Consider the following 17566-nt stretch of genomic DNA (forward strand, 5'->3'; position numbering starts at 1 on the left):
CGGGCTCGGTTCCGTTATGATTGTGAGTGTGAATGGTCGTCAGATCATCTGGGTGTCATCTGCCTTTCGCCCGAAATCAGCTGTTATAGATTCCAGCAACCATGCGAGGCTGTGCAGTATGGAAGATGAATGAATGAACTTTTAGGTACAAATCCATTACTTGTTTGAGCTGATGACATTCCAGCATTATGTCTGAAAAACTAGAAAATGTGGAAGTCATTTTCGTCTTCATTTTGAATACACCACAAAAACTACTCAAAAGTTTCTGACATTTTGCATTGCATTTGATTTAAGTTTTTAACTAGAAGTGAAACTGAAATTCTTATAGGTAAATATTGTATTAGTGCTTGCATGATTTCACAATGTAAGTTTAGAATAGCTCATTAACATTTTTTCAATATATACTTCAATAATTAGCAAGATTTGTGTTGAGGAAAAAGGTCTAAACCAGAGGTGCCCAAACTATGGCCCCAGTTTTTACTGGCCCACAGCAAATTATTAAAATATCATCCAATATGACCCAAAAAAAGAAGCTTCAGTTCATTTCTGTTGCACTTCTCAGCTTCAACAGAGCTAGTCACTTAAACAGGCCCTTTCTATTCACTCAGATGGTCAAAATCTTACAAAATGTGGAGAATTTGACTTTTTTGCTTGTGCATGTGTGTCTTTGACACAAACAAAAATCCAAACAAATTTGCACGCCAATCAGTGTAATATATACAACATGTCTTATGCAAAGAAGCTTGGTAATAATGATCTTTCAGTTTTTAGTGAGTGCCTGTGTTTCACTTGGGGCTCAAATATGAAATGATTGTATATATTTTGCTTGATGAAATTTGTATTGCAAAAAATCATGTTACATTACATCATCTGGAGTTGTGAAAGACAAATAAGGGATCTGTGTAAAATATTTGTTTAGCATATTGCAACATTGTTTTACTCTGATGTCTCTCTTCGCACACCTGCACAGGGGTAATGCAGTTCTCTGTGTGATGTGCAATACCATATATCCAACAATATCTGAGGATATCCGCTTCCATGATTGTTTACAGAGTGTGAATGGAGCCAAACTTCCTTGTTGAGCAGCAATGTGGCTCATTCACATTAAACCTTTGGCTACTTCCTATTTAAACATTCCTTTTTGAAAACACACATAAAAACGTACCCTCACTGTTTGCATTGAAATACTACTGAATTTGCATCATCAGGTCGTTTGACGTCAGTCAAGGAAGCAAATCTGCTTCAGTGGACAAATGCGAATGAAAGCTGGTGGGAAGTTACTGGCCTCAGAAGAGCAGAAATATTTGGGGAAATTACATATTCCTTATGTCAGCATTTTTAATGGGGTGCTCTGCCTTTTCCATTTTAATGAATAACAATTATTTTTTGAGAACCTTAGCCTTAAAAACTAAAGGGTGGCCTGAGTAACATATACAGTTGTGGTCAAAAGTTTACATACACTTGTGAAGAACATAATGTCATGGCTCTCTTGAGTTTCCAGTTATTTCCACAACTCTGATTTTTCTCTGATAGAGTGATTGGAACAGATACTTCTTGTCACAAAAAAACATTCATGAAGTTTGGTTCTTTTATGACTTTTTATGGGTGAGCAGAAAAAAGTGATCAAATCTGCTGGGTCAAAAATATACATACAGCAGCGGAAATATTTGGTAACATGTTCCTTGGCCATTTTCACTTCAATTAGGCACTTTGGGTAGCCATCCATAAGCTTCTGGCAAGCTTCTGGTTGAATCTTTGACCACTCCTCTTGACAGAATTGGTGCAGTTCAGTTAAATTTGATGGCTTTCTGACATGGACTTGTTTCTTCAGCATTGTCCACAAGTTCTCAATGGAGTTTAAGTCAGAACTTTGGGAATGCCATTCGAAAACCTTAATTCTAGCCTGATTTAGCCATTCCATTACCACTTTTGATGTGTGTTTGGGGTCATTGTCCTGTTGGAACACCCAACTGTGCCCAAGACCCAATCTTCGGGCTGATGACTTTAGGTTATCTTGAAGAATTTGAAGGTAATCCTCCTTCTTCATTATCCCATTTACATACCTGTCAACCTGGGCCAATTCCTCCCCGTATTAATGATTGGAATTCCCCGTATTAAGCAATAGAAAACCGTACAAATGCAACGCGGCACATATTTACTCACATAGGGTGCACGTAAAAGTGTTATGGTCGCGCCGCAGCAGGTGATAGCTTGCGTTTTCTTCCTTCCTGATCGTGGCAGTGACAAAACAGTGCCATGCACTTTATACTTACAAACAATTGTTTGCACTGTTGCTCTTGGGACCTGCAGCTGCTTCGAAATGGCTCCAAGTGACTTTCCTGACTTGTTCAAGTCAAGGATTCGCTTTTTCAGATCCATGCTGACCTCCTTTGACTTTCCCATTGTGGCATTTGTGGGCATTTGCATCCAATGAGCCCTATTTAAATGGCCTCAGAGAAGTCACCAGCTGTAGTCACTCATAATCACTCCCAAGAAGTTAAGAGACCATGCTATGAAGCTCATTTCACTGACACAACTTTCTAAATCACCAAAATTGCTAATTCGTGTTGCTGTACAGTGGTACCTCTACATACGAGCTTAATACGTTCCGGGACTGAGCTCGTATGTCGATCTTCTCGTAGCTCGAACGAACGTTTCCCATTGAAATGAACTAAAAACAATTTAATTCGTTCCAACCCTCTGAAAAAACACCAAAAACAGGATATTGGATTGGAAACATTTTTTTATTTCTTCTAATTCATCTATTAACAAAGTAACACATAACTAGTGGTTTAATAGTAATAAAATGCGTATAATAGAACTAAAATTAGACAGATTTCGCGGGGGGTACAGAGAGGGACATAGAGGCAGGCGGGGGGGACTTTCCACGGCAACGCACTCGTAACAGAATAAACAAATTTAAATTAACTTGGATTAATATATACAGACACTCAAAGATACGTTTATTGTAACTTTACACAAAACTGAATTCTAATTTAGTTTTTTTTTTTTTTACCTTTGTTCTCCGGGTTGACTCCACCTGGACGTTCAGCGGCAGTTTTTAAAAGGAACGCATCAACAGTTGTTTGTTTTTGCCTTCCCTTCAAAATATTTCGAAAATGACGCGCACAAATATCCTCACAATACGATAACGCACGACCACTTGCCAGCTTGTCAGGGTGCCTCTTTTCTACAAAATCAGAAAACTCTTGCCACTTCGCTAGCATGTCTTTGATATCCTTTGTAGCCAGGCGGCCCCCCTCTTCCACCTACTCCTCGCTACTGAGTTCCCGCAACACCTCCAAATGCTCACTCTCCTGGAGCTCGATTAAATCCTGTGTCATCAGTTCTTCGTGGTGCTCGGCGATTAGATCATTCACATCTGCCTCGTTAACCTCCAGCCCTAAGGAATTTCCAAGTGACATGATATCATCCATGACAACAAGCAAGCTCTGTGACACGTACCCCATTCTCATATTTTTCAATTATTTCAGAACTTAATGTTGATTGTCAACGTTCGCCTTTTCTTTGCACAACTCTTCATTCCAACTGTTTGCTTTGGATCCATTGTTGTTCACTTTGTATTATGCACTGACTAACGGGGAAAAACACGGGGAAATGCAAGCTCCGCCCAGTGCTCGTAGATATCTGTTATACACAAAAGAGATGCAGCAAAAAAGAAAGTGCGCTACAATGATAAACAGCCTCTCATGTCTTGGCCACCTGGCTTTCCCGCATCTCGAATTTTTTCTCGTATCTAGAGATAATTATTTGCTCGAAATTTTCCTTGTATCTCGAGCTGCTCGTATGAAGAGGTGCTTGTATGTAGAGGTACCACTGTATGTATATTTTTGACCCAGCAGATTTGATCACTTTTTCTGTTAACCCATAATAAAGTCATGAAAGAACCAAACTTCATGAAAGTTTTTTGTGACAAAGAAGTATCTGTTCCAATCAGTCTATCAGAGAAAAATCAGAGTTGTAGAAATAACTGGAAACTCAAGAGAGCCATGACATTATGTTCCTCACAAGTGTATGTAAACTTTTGACCATATATATATATATATATATATACATATATATATATATATATATATATATATATATATATATATATATATATATATTTTTTTTTTTTTTTCTTTCATTTTCTGGTTATCCTCACCAGGGTTGTGGGGGTGCTGGAGCCATTCACACTCACACCTATGGGGAATTGAAAGTGTTCAACCAGCCTAATTCTGCATGTTTTGGGAGGAAACCGGAGAACCCAGAGAAAACCCGCGCAAGCCCAGGGAGAACATGCAAACTCCACACAGAGACTTAAGATCAAACCCTCAACCCCAGAACTGTGAACCGGGTCACATATATATAAGAACACAGAGATATATATAGAAAGGAGAAAAATAAGCTTTAGTACGTACAAAATTTCCATGAAATCATACATTTATTGTGAAATGTGGATCCATAAGGAGAGTACAAAAACAATAAATATTCATAAATAAAATAAATACAGGTTGAAAAAATATAACAAGAACATTTTCTGGACTTTCCTTTGTAAATGTAGACATTTTTTCTGTCATAAAGATTATAATGTGCAGTTACAATTGACTGTAAAAGATGTAGCTGGGGATCATCACGATGCATTGATTGGTCTCTACATACACTTGTGTGCCGAGCTTTGCGAGTACTGAGATGGATGGCCGCCTGCAAACACTCGTGCCGTGAGAATGGAGAAAGAGAAGAGTCGGTCTAGGATGTAGTGGCACAATAGTTCTTCTGGCTGATCTTTGGGAGTGAGGATAGGCTGGGACAGCTCTCTGCTCTTCTGCAAAGAGAACCAAACATCTCTTTAACTCGTTTGCAAACATTATTTGGTGTCTGGCTGTGATGTCTAATCAGATAAACACCCAATCCGATGCGTAAATTGGGGTCTTAATTTCTTAGGTCACTCACCTTTTTAATCTGATTACATCCACTCATGCTTATGCTCAGACGGTCCAAAACTGGTTTCAGAGGAGATACGAATTTTGAACATTTTTTGAATTTCGCCACTTGGTCCAGTACTGATTTGTAGCTTTTCAAGATTTTGTCAAGCTTGGCAACACATGGCTGTTGAGGTGACGGAACAAAAAAAAGAGATTTATTATTTACTTTAAATGCAACTGCAATATTTTTGTTGGTGCCGTGGGGTGAGGTTCTTACATTGGAGTCCCTGCTCAAGGCCCCAGGATCGCAGTTATCTTCGGCCTCAATCCAGTCAGGTACGAAGAGGAATTTCGAAACATCCATTGATCCATTCCGAGCCTGTATAAAAAGTCAATAGTATTTTGTGAGCTGTCTGAACTAAATTAAAAAAACAATCCCAATTGAACTTTGCGTACAAAACATGACTGGAAAAAAGAAAAACTTCCCTTTCTAGCACAATATCAGACGACCATTTCCAAACCACGTACCTGTACTGAGGCATGTTTAGCGAGGTGATTTAATTCTAGAGAGGTTTCCTTCGCATCCGCACAAATGTCGTCATCCTTCAGGCCGACTGGAGCGCACGAACTGCAGGTAAGAGCGGCTAACAGCAGGCAGAGAGAGGCTACAGCCTTGCAAAGAAAAGTCATGATTGTAAATATTATTTTTCAGAGGTTATTATCACTTGAGCTGCGCTTTTTCGAAAGTATAAGTGATGAGCGCCGCTGGGTTCATTTATATAAACGAGGATGAGTCAGTGAAGGGGTTTCCCTGTAATAGTGGGCAACCCTCAGGTAAAAGAGAAGTCGAAGTTGTTGAAATTAAGTCAATTAATACAAAACAACAAGAAAAAAAGCTATTATCCATAATTAATTAACTAAACAAGCAATCAAATTTTAAAACGACGGGAGTTTATTTTGTAATTCTTGCTAATCCACAAAGAATATTCATTTACTGAACGGCTGTGCAAAATATCAGGAAAACCTGCAGACAAGAGTTCATAATACAATAAAAACACAACATTGATTCAAAATGTTGTATACTTCTTTGATTAAATATATTCACTAAAAGAGGGGCAGTATTTTAGAATATAATAATTACTTTAAGGAAATGGTCATCATATATTACTTCATATATTTGATTTAATATAAATTGAGGAAATCAGTTATATTGTGACAATAACAATACAGAGCGATTGGGGAAATGTTGGATTTGCGAACTATTAATTTGTGCGACAATTACCAAAGGAAACGAATCTTTGCTTGTGCTCTTGAACGCACCGCCACTGGTCGGAATGCGTTCACTGTCCCTCCGCGTGTTATTGTTTTTCCTTGTGACTTCTCCAAAGAATATGGGTGGCAAATCGAACTTCAAGATCGTCTCGACAAGATCGTATGCCTTTTACTTCCACAAATGCTTCCTGTATTTAAGATAACATGAATGAATTATAATTTATATTGCTGAACTTAGTCTGACCGCTTTGCGCTCTGTTGTTAGCCCGTAGCTAACACGTTAAAGAAATACACACAGGCTGGTTAACACCTTCTGTAAAGAACCTGCCCTTATTATAATTGTCCATTGGAAAACCATGATGCCGCAAACGCCTCTTTTAAAAGTGTGGCTCCATGCATTTAGAAGTTTAAAGTTAACATTCACGTGTGATAGCTTTCGTGGCTAACTATTTGGCAATACGAAGCAAACATGAAAACGAGTCTTCAATCGCTCCTGTCGAACAATTTTATTCTTACTTTCACTGCCATTGACAGTAATGGGCGTCCAACCCATTTGACCTGTGATGTCTTGACAGTAAATGATCACTCAAAATTGGACGTCCATCGCCGTCAGTGGCAGCGAATGAATTAAACGCCATGTGGTGGAATCTTTTGAAGAGCTTGACGTTTCATTGCAGGTTGATTTAGCCAGATTCATGATGAACTATGAGGGCCTGGAGACGGGCATGGGGGATTACTCTCCAAGCCTACACGGGACCCTGGATGCAGGGATGGAGCCTTCCATGGACCCGCACATCAACCCCAACCTCCTCCAGCGTGTGGAGATTGATGCTGACGGTCTGCCCGTGCCAGTCCCCGAAGGCGTGCATCTAATGGAGGGCATGTTTTCAGAGCTGCACAGTGTCGTTTCCGAAGTTGGCGTCCCAGTAACGGCCACGCATTTTGACATGCAGGAAGAAATGCTTTGGATGGGCAACCACAGGGTAAAAAAAAAAAAATCAATCAATGGAATTTTTTTGTAAATTATTGCTTTGCTTCAAACACACATCTCATGTCATTACTCTCTTTGTATAAAGGGCCATGCAACATCGTTCTTCGGATCTACAATGGGTCGCTACTCTTCGTTTCAAGTGCATGCCACGGATGACATCCGACAGATTCAGACTCTGGAAACTGGCGTTCTGTTCCTCTCAAAGTGTAACCTCAAGTGCTGCACCCGTGGAGGCCTTGTCATGTTTGATTATCCGTATGCAGAACCTCCTTGTTATCGTCATAAGGATAACATTGTACAAGCACCTAATTTTTTTTAAACATTTATGTCTTCCTAGGATGGAAGAAGGTGCCAATATGCATAGTCTCCTTATGACTGACAACAATACTTTACTACTGGGTGGACTACAAAACTATGTAGCTGAAGTTGACTTGAATACAGTTCAAGAAACTCAAAAGGTGAGGTTCACAACTTCACATATAGTACAGTATTGTTTGGCAAAATTTTATGTTGACCTCATGATATCGATGATGTGCTCCAAAGTTCACAGTAGAAGTCCCCGGAGTTGCAATAATGCGCCAGACTAGTCGCTTCTTCTTCTGCGGGCACACTTCTGGCAAAGTAAGGATGTCCAATAGAACGCGTAAACTATAGGACGTTTTCCAAAAATCTAAGTGTCATGTTTTTTTTTTGCCATTAAAACCAGGTGACACTTCGTGATCTGCGAACGTTTAAAACAGAGCATGAGTTTGACGCTTTCTCGGGCAGCCTGTCGGACTTTGACGTGCACGGCAATCTCCTGGCCGCGTGTGGCTTCTCCAGCCGAGGATTGAACGGGTTGGCTTGCGACCGCTTCCTCATGGTGTACGACCTCCGCATGATGCGAGCCGTCACCCCCCTTCAAGTACACGTGGACCCGCTCTTCTTGCGTTTCATACCGACGTACACGTCACGCTTGGCTATCATTTCGCAGACAGGTAAAACTGCAAGTTTGTCAACACCGATAATTTTTGGTGCAATCCTAAGAATTGTTTTTCATTTATATATGAAGACAGTGGACATGGTGGAAACAGTTGCGTACCGCTGAATATTAGAACGCTGAACTCCTCTTTTTATTGGGTAAATCATATTCTACTTTACAGGTCAGTGCCAATTCTGCGAGCCCACCGGGCTGGCCAACATGGCCGACATTTTCCACGTCAACACCGTGGGCCAGTTGCTGATGAGCTTCGATGTATCGTCCAGCAAACAAGCTTTAGCTTTTGGGGACTCCGGGGGTTGTGTGCACCTTTGGTCGGACACCCCCGACGTCTCGTTCAACGACTACTCTCGAGAGACAGAGTTTGCTCTGCCGTGCCTCGTGGACTCACTGCCTCAACTGGATTGGAACCACGACCTGTTGCCTCTTTCTCTCATTCCCATGACGCTCACCGGAACAGAACCACTGCTGTCGGACTGGCCTGCCGCGCTGGCCACGCCCAGTCCAAGGTAAGAGCTTCCTCTATAGTTTGTTGTGAGTCATTTGGATTACTCACAAAATTGCTAGCACTCTTTTGGTAATGGAAGATTAGACAACACACCACAGATGTTCAATGGGGTTTACATCTGGGATCATAGAACGTCACTTCAGAACAGTCAAATGCTTTTGCCTTGCTCATTCTCATCCAATTGGGACACTCATAAGCTGCGACAGAGGCCAAGATTTTTTAACATTAGGCAGCACGTTCCTCTTCAGAATGCCTGACATTTTATTGTGACTTGTGCAGATTCAAGAAACTAGAGATAGTGTCCTTTTCTTGGTATGCTTCATTTTTGCATCTGTAAACATAGGATTGATCTACTACTCCTACACTTTTGGCTTGTCCAATGAGGGGTCTCCACGGCAAATAAATGTTTTTCCACTTCACCTTGACCTCTGCATCATCTTCCCATACACCAGCTAATTTCTTGTCCGCCCTCATAGAAACATAAAATTGATCAAATTCATAAAAATGCAAGACTTGAATCTGCAAAAATGCATATTGATAAGTCGCAAAGCTTCTGCTGGAATATCATTTGGACAGATGAGACAAAAGTTTTTTGGTAAGTCACATCAACCTGATATTTATAGAAACAAAAATGAAGCAATACCAATAGAAGAACACTGTTGAACAGGCTCCGATTGATGAGTATTTTTATTTATATTACTCTTGAACGACAATTCATAAGTAATTAGTTGACTTTGATTTTTAAAGATTCGGTCATTTCTTTTTAAGTTTCAAGTGGTGGGATACCAACAATTTTGTCCACGTGTGTGCATCATGCTCTAAGGAATATTTACCAAAACACCAAATCTGCATGAAATCCACACCAAGCAACAACTTCTGTTTACGGGACTGCAATTTGTTTGAATAGGCCACTGTAAAAGATGAAACTGCCGGAAGGCTTTGGGATGAGTCACAGGCAGGCTGGAGGAAGTCCGAGTGGGTTGCCACTCCTACTCACACTGGTGGGCTTTTCACTCCATCCGAATGGAGATTTACGCTGTCAATTCACGCATCACATAATATTAAATAGAAGTGTTACGGGACGGAAGTTCAGTCAGTTCTCTTATCTTCACTCTCGTGCAAACAGCTGTGAAGGTTGTTTTTAGCTACGTCACACACCCACCCAATTAATCATCAACAGTGGATAACCATTGATTTGATCTTTGATTTTGAGCCAACGTCTAGATAAAAGTTACGATTTGAGTGAGCAACCAAGGAGAGTTGCTTCAAAGTAGTGTGTTTTTTAGAACGTGGCCAGGCTTTTTTTTATTCCTCAATGATTCACAAGTCAAAATATGTCATCCTAAGGCATTTAAAAAGTACAGCAGTGCCTTAACAAATGAATTATGTGATTTGTTGTGTGAATGTGTGCAAGCATCTTGCAACACTTGTTGCAACATCTCTTTTCTTTCTCTTATATTGAATGGAAATGCTGTTTGTCCATTGAAACCTCCCAAGAAGTGTTTATTGTTAAACTTTTTTTATTTAACTCATTTAGGGTCTCTGGTCATATTTTCACCTGCAGTTTCTAGTGTAGATTCCAAGTTTGTAGAACATGTTAGACATGATAGACATCCAGCCCATTTGAACTAGGGATATGGTACTAATCCTTCAATGAAAGTGAACCATCTCTTTTTAAAAAGCATTGGATGTCTAGCGCCATCACTGATAGTGAATGAGGAAAATAGCATTCTATAATTTGTTGCACAGATAGATTCTGAGATAAAAGCCAAACATATTCAACTTACACATCATATAGAGCAGGGGTGTCAAACCCAGTTTGGTTGGTGGGCCACATTCATGGTGACCAGATCTCATGTGGGCTGGACCATTTTAGATATAATATTTAGATTTTTTTAAATAAATGGATTAAAAGAACTGGATTAAAAGCCGTGAATATATTCAGTATTTTATAGATCTAAAACAATGTATATTTTAGCTTTTTTAATATATTTTTATATTTTGCGAAATGATTTTTGAACTAAAAACACAGAGAAAAATGATTAAAAAATTACAATTATTGATTTTAAAGGAGGAAAATCAGGAAATTTATTATACATCTATACTCTTCATTTTAATTTGATCCTAAAACAGAAAGTCGGCACTCATGATTTACTTTCCCGGGCCACACAAAATGATGCGGCGGGCCAGATTTGGCCCCCGGGCCGCCACTTTGACACATGTGATATAGAGTCTTTTTAATGTTTCTTTAAAGGCGAGCTCCCCCCGTGGACCCTGAAATCTTACGTACAATGAAGACCGTCGGATTCATCGGATATGCAGCAAACCCTCGCGCTCGACCCCGAAACCAGGCACGTTGCTGATATAAATAACATCAGTGTTTCTGCAGTTTTCACTCATCTTTTTCATTTTTTCCCTCTTTGTTCAGGTTCCCTACAAAATTAAAGACGTGGAGCAGGATTATGACAGTTACAACCAAGTTCCAGAGTCACCAATTGGACGTGATGAAGAGCCTCACCTCTACATGGTGCCTAAAAAGTATAGAAAGGTTAGTTAAACTTAAGCTAAGTGTGAAGGTGTCGTTTGTTCTATTGAATTGATGACAATGACATCCGTATGCCTACGTAGGTGACAATTAAATACTCCAAGCTGGGATTGGAGGATTTTGACTTTAAGCATTACAATAAAACCTTGTTTGCTGGCTTGGAGCCTCACATTCCCAATGCCTATTGTAACTGCATGATCCAGGTGAGATACTACTTGCACATTTTTTAAGCAGCTGTTTTTCCCCCCTCATTAAAATATTTAATTGTTTCTGTTTTGGATTTTTAGGTTTTATATTTTGTGGAGCCAATTCGTTGTCTAGTGCAGAATCATTTGTGTCAAAAAGAGTTTTGTTTGGCCTGTGAGCTTGGCTTCCTCTTCCACATGTTGGATTTGTCTCGCGGAGATCCATGTCAGGTCAGTTAAACAGCAATATGTGAGAAAATCATAAAACTTGGTCAATGCTCCTTTACTAGCATTTGAGATTTTATTCAAATCAAACAACCTCCTTTACACATTTTACAAAACTTTTTTGCCCCTTTTTTTCCTGTCAATTTTTTGGAACGGGTGAGATTTTTTTCAAGTGGAATTTGGATCTGGCATGAAGTACCCTGACATCACGCTCTACTGTCTCTCCTCTTCAAGGCAAGTAACTTCCTGCGGGCATTTCGCACCATTCCAGAAGCATCGGCACTGGGCCTGATCCTAGCCGACTCTGACGAGCAAACGGGAAAGGCCAGACTCGGACGCCTCATCCAAAGCTGGAATCGCTTCATTCTCACACAACTGCATCAGGAGACTCAAGAGCAGGAAGGGCCACAAGCTTACAGGGGAGCCAGCAACAGGTCAGATCATCATAATTGTCTCTTAAAAATTAGTGAAAGTACACCTTGAGAATTTGCGATCTACGCACCTGGAGAAATGGTTCACTTTTGTTTATTAAAGGAGTAGCTGACAGTGTTTCTTGCAGTGTGTCAAATTAGTTTAGTTTTTATATACGAGTGAAATGCCTCCATTTAGGAGCAGTGTGTCCAATTATTGTGTATTTTTTGAATGTTTTTTTCTTTTTAAATCATCATCATATACCCTCTTTTGAAACTAGAAGCCAGTAAAATAGTTGTCTTCAACAACTATTCCCTGTATTTTAAAAACGATATTGGTATACCAAATATGTACAACATCTCAACATTTTTATTACCGACAACAATTTGAAATGTAGCATGAGGCAAAGGATTTTCTTCCACCGACCACACAAAATCATGTGGCGGGCTTGACCTTGAGTTTAAAACCCTCAACAACGGAGGTTTTGCAAGAAACTAAGCTTTGTTTCTTCTCTTTAAAGCTCCCTCGGCTCGTCTGGCGAGTCTGTCATCGGGAGACTATTTGGATGCGAGGTAGAGAACAGCAGCTTGTGTCGTTGTGGCAAAGAAACCGTACGCTCCTCCCTCACTTTGCTCTTCACCATGCACTACCCAGAACACAACTCTCAAGGTGAGTCCAGCAGTCTTCCCTTAGCATATTCCAACGGCACAGTTTACATCCATTGTTTCATCTGACCCGCAAGAGAAAACAATTAAAGAGTACGACTTTGCCGATATCCTGAAAAAGAGCATCTGTTTGGAACAGAGCACGCAGGCGTGGTGTGAAAACTGTGAAAAGTATCAGCCCACAGTGAGTTTTTCGCACATTCACTGTAATATCCCGCTTCGGTGGTGACGCTCCTGTTGTCTTGGTCCGCTTCCACAGGTGCAGACGCGTCATATTCGATGTCTCCCCGATGTTTTGGTGATCAACTGCGAGGTGAACAGCACTAAAGAAGTGGAATTCTGGAAGGTTCAGGCAGAGGTAATTTTATCACTTGATGCAGTTTCCCAAATCACATTTGCTATTATGTCACCCAATCAGGCAATTCGGTTATGCTTCTCTATGTAGTACGCCTTCACTAAAGCCAGAAAAAAAGAAGAATCCGTGCCTGCAATGCCTAAGGAACCCCCAGCGATGCCTTCTGAGTGGTGCCTGGAGTAAGACCCTAAGACGCTTTTTTTAAAAATAATAGCCAACGTAATTTGGTATACTCGATCTTTTAATCTGACTGTTGCTCAACCTTTTCCAGCGGTGAGGAAGTGTCCGGCATGGCGGGCTTCACTCGGTTAGAGGACCTAAGACACATGTGGATCCCCCTCACGTTAAAAATGTCCATCAGCAAAACACAAGGACTGCAGATTGACAGCTGGCCAGAAGGAGAGGAGGTAAGGAAGAATGCAGCAATCGAGTTTTCGCTTGTTCGGGCCGTTCACGGCGTTCTCTTCGGGACTAGTTGAGCGCCGAGGAAGAAGCCGATGGAGCAGGACTTTACGACTTGGTGGTCACCGTGCCGCACGTCCTTGACGCTCGCACTGGTGGCAACTTGGTGGCGCACATCAAAGTTGGCGAAACGTACCACCAGAGAAAAGAGGTCGGTCAAGTCGTAATCGGACGTATCTTTCCTTTTGCCTTCCGTGTTGGACCAAGCGCACCAGGGATGTTTTGTTTTTGCAGGGAGTCACACATCAGCAGTGGTATCTTTTCAACGATTTCCTCATTGAACCCATCGACAAGGTGAATTCATCACTCTGCTCTTACTTTTATTTGTTTTTGCTGTTCTTTGACCTTTCCCTTATGCCCCACAAACGATCAACTCCTTCTCTGCCATTCATTGATTTGATGAATATTTCGGCATACAGGTTCGCCATTTTGCGTGAACTGATCGGGGCGCTGTGTATGTGTACATTCCTGTTTTCCTACAACACGCTAAGGAGACTATCCTTCGCCACAGACTGAAGCTGCGCAGTTCGACATGAGCTGGAAAATTCCCGCCATCCTGTATTACGCCAAGAGGAACTACCACACAAAATATGACCTTCGCAGTGAGTTCAACTTCACTCGTAATGCTGATACACGTGTCCGAAAAAATTGATCACACTTTGCCGTGCATCTTTAGTTAAAAACCCAATCGACGCCAGCATGCTGCTGACGGAGGCCTCGCTGGCTCGCAAGCAAAGAAAGAGCCACGCCACTTTCCATCCCCTCATGGTTAGCGAGATGCCGCAGCGAGGCGACTTGGTGGGACTGGACGCTGAGTTCGTTACACTCAACCAGGTGAGCTAGTTCACGTTTGAAAAGAAAAAAAAATCGGGTGACGCCTTCGGGTGCGACCGGCACAAATGAAACATCCGTTTCCAGGAAGAGGCGGAGCTACGCAGCGACGGCACGAAGTCGACCATCAAGCCCAGTCAGATGTCTGTCGCCAGGATCACGTGCGTGCGGGGCCAAGGGACCAATGAGGATGTGCCGTTCATCGACGACTACATATCCACGCAGGAGCAGGTGACATACCACAGCACTGGTGTCCCACTACAGGGTGGGAGCCCGATCTGGAACTCTGTCATTTTGCGTGGTACTTGAAAGTAAATCAAGTGCATCAACTTCTTGTTTTTTTTTTTAAATGTATGTAGTCCTTAATGAAAGGTGAATGACTGCATTTACATTTTTCAATATATCCATAGAAAGATTTTTCCGTCACCTTTGCCCGTGGCAAAAATGAGTTTGACAACGGCGTATCACCCTTCAAATGTAACCCCCGATTGGCCTAATAATACTTGCATATTATTACGGACAAAAACACACAATCAGTTTTCTTCCAATTTCACGGCGGGATAATCATTGGAAAACTTGACCTTGTCGTGCAGGTGGTGGACTACTTGACTCAGTACTCTGGTATCAAACCAGGAGACCTAGATGCAAAGATCTCCTCCAAGCATTTGACCACCCTGAAATCCACCTACCTCAAGCTGCGCTTTTTAATCGACACCGGAGTGCGCTTTGTCGGGCATGGTTTACAGAAGGACTTCCGGGTCATCAATTTAATGGTGAGCTGCACTCGATCGCCGTGGCTAACGGAGAGCGTGAAGATGACCCTTTGCTTCTTATAAGGTGCCTAAAGATCAAGTCATCGACACTGTCTACCTGTTCCATTTGCCTCGCAAGAGGATGATATCGCTGCGCTTTCTCGCCTGGTACTTTCTTGGTAAGTCAGTTTTGATGGAAACATCTATAGGAATTTTTTTTACTACTATTATTACCACCATTGGATTCAATTTGCCTCACTATGGTCACCGCCCTTAAATCACTGGCAATAAGTGAATATGCAATAACAAAATAGCTTCATACCAGAGGTAAAGGGTTTTGTACAAAGAGTCCAGTGGTCTAGATTCTACCTTTGTGGATTCTCTTTGAGTGTCGTTGATGGTCAAACTGGTTAGGAAGCCTATTTCCGTCAATGGGTGTTGTTAATATCCATTTTTTTTTCCTCCCTTTACTGAGTACCACAACACGTACTCTGTGAATGCTATACATTTACCTGCGCTGGTATTGATGACTACTGACTGATAATGACTATGATAAATACTGTAACTTAAAAAAATACGTTAACAATCAATAGTAACAAAAAAATCATTAATAATACTAGTATATTATTGGTAATATATTTGTTTTTAAATCATAATAATGTCTTGCTCTGTAAAAAGTAGGTGTGTGTGTGTGTATTTACATACATAGACACACTCACACATCTTATATATATATATATATATATTTCTTTTTTTTAAAAATGATTTGATTTCTGTAGAAGTTAATGGTAGTGAATGAAAGTTAACATTTTCGACATAATAAATAATTATGCAAGCTTGATATACATTGTATAAGCTTGGAACTGAAGCACAAAGATAAACGTGCCTTCACTTTTCTGCCACTTTGCATCTCGACCTTTCCACTGTGGGAGTACCCAAGGCTTACGCTATACCATTGAAACTTTGGATGAGCGTTTTCACAACGGTTTCCCTCGGTTGATGTCGATTTGTGCTTTCCTGCCGTTATCAGACCTCAGCATCCAGGGGGAAACCCATGACAGCATTGAGGACGCGCGCACGGCGCTGCAGCTCTACAGGAAGTACCTAGAGATGAATCGTGGTGGCGGCTCCGACGAAGTTAGGAAGGTCCTGAAGGGACTTTATGAAAAAGGACGCCAGATGGACTGGAAAGTTCCAGATGCGGATGCGGAAGACGGTCGAGGGTAGCCCAAAAATGACGTAACCAGGTGAATGGGAAAAAGCGCCACCCTGAGCGGGCTGACACAAGCCTACTTCCCATGGTAGGTGCTGCTTTTTTCCCCTGTCAGTGACCTGTGACTCAACCATGCCCACGCCGTTTATCTTCCTTTTTGCATGGCCTCTGCAGATCCACATCATTCTTACATCATCGCTCGCTTGTCATTTCATTTACAAAATGATTCTTAGAACAGGAAGACAAGTTATTTCTGACGTGTTCATTTTTCCTTGATCATAGAGGTTTTTGGCACGTGTGGGAATACTGTAAGAATTGTCGTGTTAGTATGTGATTTTTGGCTTTTTACCCAGATAAAAATATTGTATTCTTTTTCTACAATAAATCCCAAGGATGTTTTGAACTTTTTTTTTTTAATTCAAGTTTTACCAGAATGAGGTAGTATACGTATTTAAAGAAACTTATTCAAATTACGGCCTTACTCGTCTACAGCAAAATACAATTTTGTTCTTGTAAAATTATGAACTGTCAAGTTTAATGAAAAAAATGCAAAATATTTAAAATAACTGTTTTGGGGGAAACTAAAGCCACTTTTTCATTACTGTACATATTAAGGTTTATGTAAATGTATGATTGGTTTTATAGGTTGTCTCACTGCAATACAGCATATAACCACAACTTTTACAACCATTACTACATCAAAATCAGGTCGTGATTAAAATAAATGGGTAACACTAGTGCCCTCTGCTGGGTGTTTTTGTTTCACTGAAATACTCTCAGTATGACCTGCTTTTTCCTACCTAAAAATCTTAAACCAGGATATAATTCAACCGCTTCCAGGCCCTCCCAGTTACAATTCTTTTTATCGAAAATGATATATTTTTGTATTGCTCATTGCAAAAATGCACACGGGCAACACTACTACTACAATTGGATTTCAAGTGGGACACAATATATTGTTCCATGACTTACAATTGACCCCTGGACTGTGAGTTTAAGAGCCCTGGCCTATATGAATGTAAAATTAAAAAAACACCAAACAAAAAATACATAATTATCTATGAATGAAAGGGTTAAATGCATTTATATCAATGGAATGAAATGCTACAAATAACAGTGATGACCTGACTCCATCAACATTGCAAAGGGTTTATTGGTAATAAATGAAGTGTGCCATTGGAAGAAAGAGGATAGAGCATGTGTGGGTGAAGCCGAGTTCTTTGGTCCATTTGGTGGATGTGAGATTG

At 40.8% G+C, this 17566-nt stretch overlaps 1 protein-coding gene across 2 annotated transcripts; it reads left to right on the forward strand.

The window, feature by feature from the left end:
- The first annotated feature begins 5496 nt into the window (after positions 1–5496).
- On the forward strand, positions 5497–17056 carry pan2 (poly(A) specific ribonuclease subunit PAN2). 2 transcript variants are annotated; one of them, XM_077601083.1, is made up of 25 exons: positions 5497–5559; positions 6875–7180; positions 7274–7443; positions 7526–7646; positions 7732–7809; positions 7895–8165; positions 8331–8676; positions 10930–11026; positions 11104–11223; positions 11304–11423; positions 11508–11636; positions 11865–12064; positions 12562–12710; positions 12784–12890; positions 12966–13064; positions 13152–13240; positions 13333–13468; positions 13537–13674; positions 13758–13817; positions 14035–14125; positions 14200–14357; positions 14442–14585; positions 14948–15127; positions 15192–15285; positions 16137–17056. In XM_077601083.1, the coding sequence occupies exons 1-25, from the start codon at positions 5518–5520 to the stop codon at positions 16331–16333; spliced, it is 3642 nt and encodes a 1213-aa protein (XP_077457209.1). In that variant the 5' UTR covers positions 5497–5517; the 3' UTR covers positions 16334–17056. The 2 variants fall into 2 exon arrangements, with proteins under 2 accessions (XP_077457209.1, XP_077457218.1); XM_077601092.1 differs by lacking the exon at positions 5497–5559 and adding an exon at positions 6223–6357.
- Positions 17057–17566: the final 510 nt, after the last annotated feature.

The sequence above is a fragment of the Stigmatopora argus genome, chromosome 1 (genome assembly GCF_051989625.1).
Source record: "Stigmatopora argus isolate UIUO_Sarg chromosome 1, RoL_Sarg_1.0, whole genome shotgun sequence".
NCBI classification, from domain to species: domain Eukaryota; kingdom Metazoa; phylum Chordata; class Actinopteri; order Syngnathiformes; family Syngnathidae; genus Stigmatopora; species Stigmatopora argus.